The following is a 6871-nucleotide window of genomic DNA, read 5'->3' as shown; positions in this document are numbered from 1 at the left end:
ATCATTCACACTTCTAGTAGATGATGCAACATTCAAGAGTGTAGCATTTGCGGAGCGTTTCATCCTCCTGGTTCCATTCACACCATCTTGGGTGATGAAATTTCTAGCTTGAAGGCGACAATTAGTCATGGCAACTAAATCTTCACCAACAATAGCTTTGGATCCATTGCCTGGGGTTGACCCTGCTATCCTTGGCTCTCTCAAAGTCTAATGTAACCAAAGTAACAAAAGCAGTGATTTGTAGAAGAAAGTCCAGCAGAACTGCTAAAGCTGCAATCATCGAGAAAGCACGGCATGCTGGCATAGAAACAAATGATCCTGCAGCAAATGCTAGAACCTCTGATAAGCTGGCGAGTGTTATGGATGGTCCAACTTCCCCCATTGCATTGCTTATTTGTTCTTCTTTTGGTATATCAGAGGGTTGCCGTTTAACAGCATGAGTATTGTAATGACATCAGTAGTGCTTTCTCTCTTTAATTCTTCCTCAATTGAACTTTCCGAAGAGAAAGACAAAGTAAGGTTGCTAGATTGCACCATTGGCAGCAATTCCTCCTTATAATTAAAACTTAAGTGCCATTTTTGTAAATCATGTATGTTTTGGACAACTATTGATTTGTAATGAATATGACATTGATATAAATGAAAAATTGGTGTTTCTCGTAGCAAGTCAAAAATCTTTCTTTGTATTTTAGAGACCTTATGTATGATGAATTAATCATATGCTATGTAAATGGTGGACCATGATTGAATAAATGAATGAAATAAACAAAATATGAATGAGGATGTGGAAATTTTTGAACATGAATGAATAGAAAATCTCAATATGAAATGAAGAAAATATGAATGCAAATTTTGAAAAATGTGAAAAACGTAAAAATATGAAATAGTAAGTATGAACATGAATGAAGGAGTATGTATGGAATTTCTTTGAATTATGAATGAATGGAAAAATGAATATGCATGATGACCCAAAATAAAATATTTTGCACTTGACACATGATTTACTCGAAAGGGGGATGAACTGGTAATAAGACAAATGACAGATGAATAATCACCTCGATGAAATTGGAACAAAGGATGAAACATGAGGTTCACTTGATTCTAACAAATGAAAGAGTTTTCAAATCTCGCATGGCTAAGGAGATTAATCATCTTATACCAAAAATCAAGAAACAAAGCCCAAAAGACAAACATGGACGGGTCGTGGTAGCAAGTCCAACAACTAATGTTTTTTTTGGATAATATCATGACCAGATGGAATGGTCATGAAGAAAGAATACAAATGAGTGATTGATGGGAAAAAAAATTCAGGGCCAAAATCAGGGTATGACAATTGCCCCTATTTAAACATCCTCCACCAGAGGAAAATGAAACAGTACTTTTTCATCGGATCGCAGTGGGGGGTGGTTAAATACCATGGAGACCCGGATTTTGATCCTGAAAAATGCAAATGTTATGATATGATATGCATGGGTGAAAGACTTTTATTTTTGAATTTATCTGTTAGGGATATGGTGAACCTTTAACAGGAGATATTATAACAGACAAACCAATATGTGGGGAACTCTGATGGCCCACAGGGAAATAGACAAACAATTTACAGCCAACTCGCTAGGGATAACAATCCTACTGGAGAGTCAGACACACACTGGGGAGTACTCGAAGTGAAAGTTGACAAACAACACTTAGAACACCAGATATTTTGACAGTAAGTTCACACATGACTTACTAACAACATGAATATTTTGAGAAAATTTGTTAAATTTAATATTTTTGAAATATTTTTGAAATTAAACTAAGAATAATCGTATATAAAAATTTATTTTTTAAAGAATATTGACTATAATATGTTTTTCATGTAGTATATAATTAAGAAAATATTTTATAACTATAAATTTAATTTAAATTAATATTTTTTGTAATATTGTTGGAATAAAATGAAAACAAATTATAAGTTATAAACTAATATTTTTTCATACGCTTGTTTGATCATGTTGTTTTTGCGATGCTTAACAAATTATTAGAATATAAAAATTTTATATTAGACAAATATTTGTCACTAATTAATTAGTTAAATTTTGTAAAATTTCAAATATTATTCATATAAAAATGATAATATATATCAATCTAGACTTAGATCTACGACAAATGTCAATATTAACCTATCCCAAATTCAAACCCGAACCTTGTAGTCGTGTAAGATATTTTAGCGGTTATTGTCACTTTCTTTACAAGTAAAAAAATTTAAAATAAAAATAATACTTATATTAAAATAATTACTTACTTATGATACAAGTCATATATGACAAATATTCATCATTAAATAATTAATTCTCTTAAATATTATCAACATAAAAATAAGAAATATAATATGACAGTAACTATTATTTTAACATATTTTGATTAATCTATTTTTTTAGAAATAATTAAATTAAGAAGCTATTATCACAAATTAATTAATTAAATTTAACATTTATTTCATTTCATTTTTAAAATGATATTTATTGTAATATACACATTATAATTGTTTTTCTTAAAATCATACATGAGACATTGATCTAATTTATAAAGTTAAAAACACATTTATATATGTCCAACTTGGACCAAGACTATACTCCTTCTTTAAAAACGTAGTGCAATAAAATAAATGAATGACCATTACCGAGCCATTAAAATCAAAACCAGGTGGTTGTTGAAATTAATGCACCAATATGATGTCAAACCTTGAGGGAACGTAAAAGATGATTTACCTTCATCTATAAACTCAAGGAAGATTCTAGAATCACGGGAATAATCATAGACATGCCATACGAAAGCACTTGACTCTAGAAAATGATTGAAGGAGAACAATCAGATAACAAAATAAATTATAGTCTAACACTGGTTTATTTAGACAATGATCTTACATTAGAATATTCTAGCCCCCCTAAAACCTAATAAATTTCTATAAAAAGGAGCAGTAAAATATCAAATCAAGATACATATATTGTTATACATGGAATATTTATCACATTTGATAGAAAAATTTGGACGTTGAAGTGTTTACATGTATCACCTTTATCAAGGCGACAAACCATGATTAATGCTACTTCCTAGACTTGCATGCATCTCACCAACTTCACAACTACTTGAACTAATCCTTACTAACAAGGTCAATATATTTTTAAAAATAATGTATACTGATAGTTCTCATATAAATAATTTGTCACAAATCAATTAGTTAGACTTAATAATTATTTGATATCTTTTAAGAAAAAAATATAATAGTTATAATATATGAATTATAATTTTTTATAAAAAGCATTCAGGATTCATGCACAAATGTATTTTATAAATTTAAAAATGAATTGAAAATATATTGAAAAATAAGATACATGTATTTACCGATGATAATTATATGAAAAGTTCTAGATAAATATTTTTTATCGAGACATTGAAAATTTATTGAACAAATAGGTCACTGATAAGTATAAAAGAACATGAAACAAATAATTTCAAGTGATACATAAAAAAATGTGATACTGATATTTGTTCATTTTAACAAAAAAATACGGAACAACAAAGTTTTCATCGATAAATTTATTAAAAAACTGGAAAAGTTTTTAAGATAGATGATATAAAAATTGACATATTTATCAATAATACTTTTAAAAAATCACTAATACATACAAAAAACACAAAACTAATATTTGAATAAAAAATTATTTCCCCATCCAATTTGTTCTTGACAACATGATCCCTGGATTCAATAACTAAATTATGATAATTATAATTATTGAATTCAGTTATGTTGAAAGTGTCTAACTATTTTATTTGTATTAATTTATATAATTATTTAACTATCTTAATTTATTTTTTGTTATATTTTAATCAATCAAATATATTGTTTAGTTTATATTTTACTAACATTTATACAATAATATTATTTATAACAATCTTGTGCGATAACACTGGTATTTACAAGTTTGACAACAAAACATAACACAAACATTGTTAAACAAAGTTGTCTAAGATATCCGAGAACAAATCATAAAATAACATTCTTAATAGTCATATATAATAAGACCAAAAATCATTCACAATTATCATATATTTCTATTCAACAAAAGATCATGTCTATATCTAAAGTTTTTTGGGTTATATCCCTTATTAGTCTCCAATTTTCGTTGGCAAATTGTTATTCTACAAAGGGTCTTGTTCCAGCTTTGTATGTTTTTGGTGATTCAACTGTAGATGCTGGAAATAACAACAATTTGAATACTGTTGCTAAAGCTAATAATTTCCCATATGGCATAGATTTCAATAATTGCTCTACTGGAAGGTTTAGCAATGGCAAAACCTTTGCAGATCTTATTGGTATCCATACTATTTATTATTATGATACTTCTTGAAATTTACTTTTAATCATTATGGTTTCTTAAATTGCAAGAAAAACAATTTCTAAGATGAATTTTTGAGGCAATTAAATTAGGTTTACCAATGCCACCTCCATACATCGGTGTTTCAACAACTGAGAGATATCAAATAACGTCGGGTATGAACTATGCGTCAGGCTCATGTGGAATCTTGAATTCAACAAGAAATGTAAGAAAGAAAAAATTTAATGTATATATTTTCTTCTCTGTATATGGAGTAATAATAACTGCTATAAGTTTCTAGGATTTAAATCCTAGTGTTAACTTTCGACTTAACATATCTATTTTTTTCTTCAGTTGAGCTAGTATATGTGACACTTATGCACGTTTTCGATCATTTATAAAATACAAGTTACTTACCATATGTATATTTCTATTTTTTTTTGTGTATAAGGGAGAATGCTTGTCATTGGAGAAACAAGCTGAATATTTCACCTCAACGGTGATGAATGATCTTCCAAGAAACTTGCAAAGCAAAACAAAATTGAGACACTACTTATCAAAATCTATATTTCTTTTATCAACCGGTTCCAACGATTACATTCTCAATTATTTTAAACAAAAAATGGGAAAAAATAAAATGATTAATCCTGAAGAATTTGCAGATTATCTTATCGACCAACTTGGTTCAAATATAAAGGTATGTTTTTAAGGTGACTTAACATTAACAAAAAAGAAATTCAATTTTGAACCAATTTTATTGCAATCATTATTTTGACGCATTCACATATTCGTAAACCCTAAATTTTGAATTAAGATTAAACAGATTAAATTATAAGTTAAATCATTTTTATTTAATAAAATTAAAAATAGTTATATATTTATACTATTTATACTATTTGATCTTGATCTAATACCTGAAAAATGTTGAATGCCTGAATGATCCAAACTTTGACCGAAATGAATCTCATTTTTGATATTTTGTAGTGTTAAGTTGTAATAAAATAGAGTAAGACCAAAAACTCAGAAAAATTGAAATTGAGATTCAAAAAAATTCATTTTTTAAATATATAAAATCAACTTTTCACTCACTTTTTTTTACTACAGAAAATTTATGATCTAGGTGGAAGAAAATTTGTTATAATTGGCCTTGGTCCAATTGGTTGTATCCCAGGTTTCATCACAAAAAAACCACATACTCAAGAATGCAATGAAGTTATTAATCAAGTAGTTAACCTCTTCACAAACAAGCTCCCAAGAAAACTTCAAGAGTTGAAATTGAAAGCCAAACTCTCAGGATCACTATTCACTATTTTGGATAGTTTTAAATTGTTCAGGAAAATACAAAACTCCCCTGAAAATTTTGGTGAGTTGATAAATAATTAATTTTACTTGTAAAAACACTATAACATGTTTTTTAATATTTAGTAACACTTACATTTTTTTATTTTTAATGTTTAGGGTTGACAAATATTTGGGATTCATGTGTTGGAGAAGGAGGAAACCCTTGTGAAAATCGAAAGGAATATTATATTTACGATTTTGCCCATAGCACTGAAGCTGTAAATGAAATATTTGCTAATAAGTGTATTGGTGGAAGACATATATGTTTTCCTATGAATATTGAGAAATTAGTTCATGCGCATTAATGTATCTACATTGTATGGGAATTATTTTGCCAGTTTTTGGCCATAGCACTGAAGTTGTAAATGAAATATTTGTTGATAAGTGTTTTGGTGGAACACATATATGTTTTCCTATGGATATTGAGAAATTAGTTCATGTGCGTTAATGTATCTACATTGTGTGGAAGAGATATTTTGCCAGTTTTGGTATTTTCTTCTTTCAAATCGCGTGAAAGAAAGATGGATCAGAGTTTTTATTCTGGGCGTTTATGGCTAAGAACAATGATAAATTCTTGATTCATTATGGATTTATTGTTGTTCAAGACCTGGTGAGGTGTGGCATTCTGTGTTTTGAGGACGTAGGTCCTAATGTGAAGAAAGAACCCATTGCCTGAGCATGGGAAATTTGTCAACATGGTCCAGGGCTGCCCTGGCAAGTACAAAGTCAAATATGTCAGTCATATTCGACAATCTTTGGTTGAGATGCATCGTTTGCTGTGCGAGTACAGTCACTATGAGCACGACCATGATAAATGTTGAACCTGCCCTGTTAACCGATTGGATTGTCGCCAGGTGCGCAAGGATCTTCAGAAAATGCTGGATGAAGGAGTCATTGAGATTCTTCAGAATAGGAATGTTGACGAAGGTGAGCCTGAGGTTAATGTAATTTCCCCAGTGTTCCGGATGCCCGATCCTGTTATCATCAAATATAATGGTAGCAAGCAAAAGGCTTCTCCTGTACTTATCATTAAGCCTGCCGGTCCAGTACCATATTCTTCTGAAAAAGCAATTCCCTTTCGTTACAACGTTGTTGCTGTAGAAAATGGGAAAGAGGTGTCCTTACCATCCTCCTTTGTTGTTAATATTGCGGATGTAAGTGGTTTGACCCGC

At 29.4% G+C, this 6871-nt stretch overlaps 1 protein-coding gene across 1 annotated transcript; it reads left to right on the top strand.

Annotated features, from left to right (window-relative positions):
• Positions 1-4112: 4112 nt before the first annotated feature.
• On the top strand, positions 4113-6004 carry LOC127085728 (GDSL esterase/lipase At1g71691-like). The gene is made up of 5 exons (XM_051026240.1): positions 4113-4355; positions 4459-4584; positions 4810-5055; positions 5463-5721; positions 5817-6004. The coding sequence occupies exons 1-5, from the start codon at positions 4113-4115 to the stop codon at positions 6002-6004; spliced, it is 1062 nt and encodes a 353-aa protein (XP_050882197.1).
• Positions 6005-6871: the final 867 nt, after the last annotated feature.

This window comes from Lathyrus oleraceus, chromosome 5 (genome assembly GCF_024323335.1).
Source record: "Lathyrus oleraceus cultivar Zhongwan6 chromosome 5, CAAS_Psat_ZW6_1.0, whole genome shotgun sequence".
NCBI classification, from domain to species: Eukaryota; Viridiplantae; Streptophyta; class Magnoliopsida; order Fabales; family Fabaceae; genus Lathyrus; species Lathyrus oleraceus.
The sequence above is the reverse complement of the archived record's forward strand: the minus strand, read 5'-3'. Positions and strand labels throughout refer to the sequence as shown.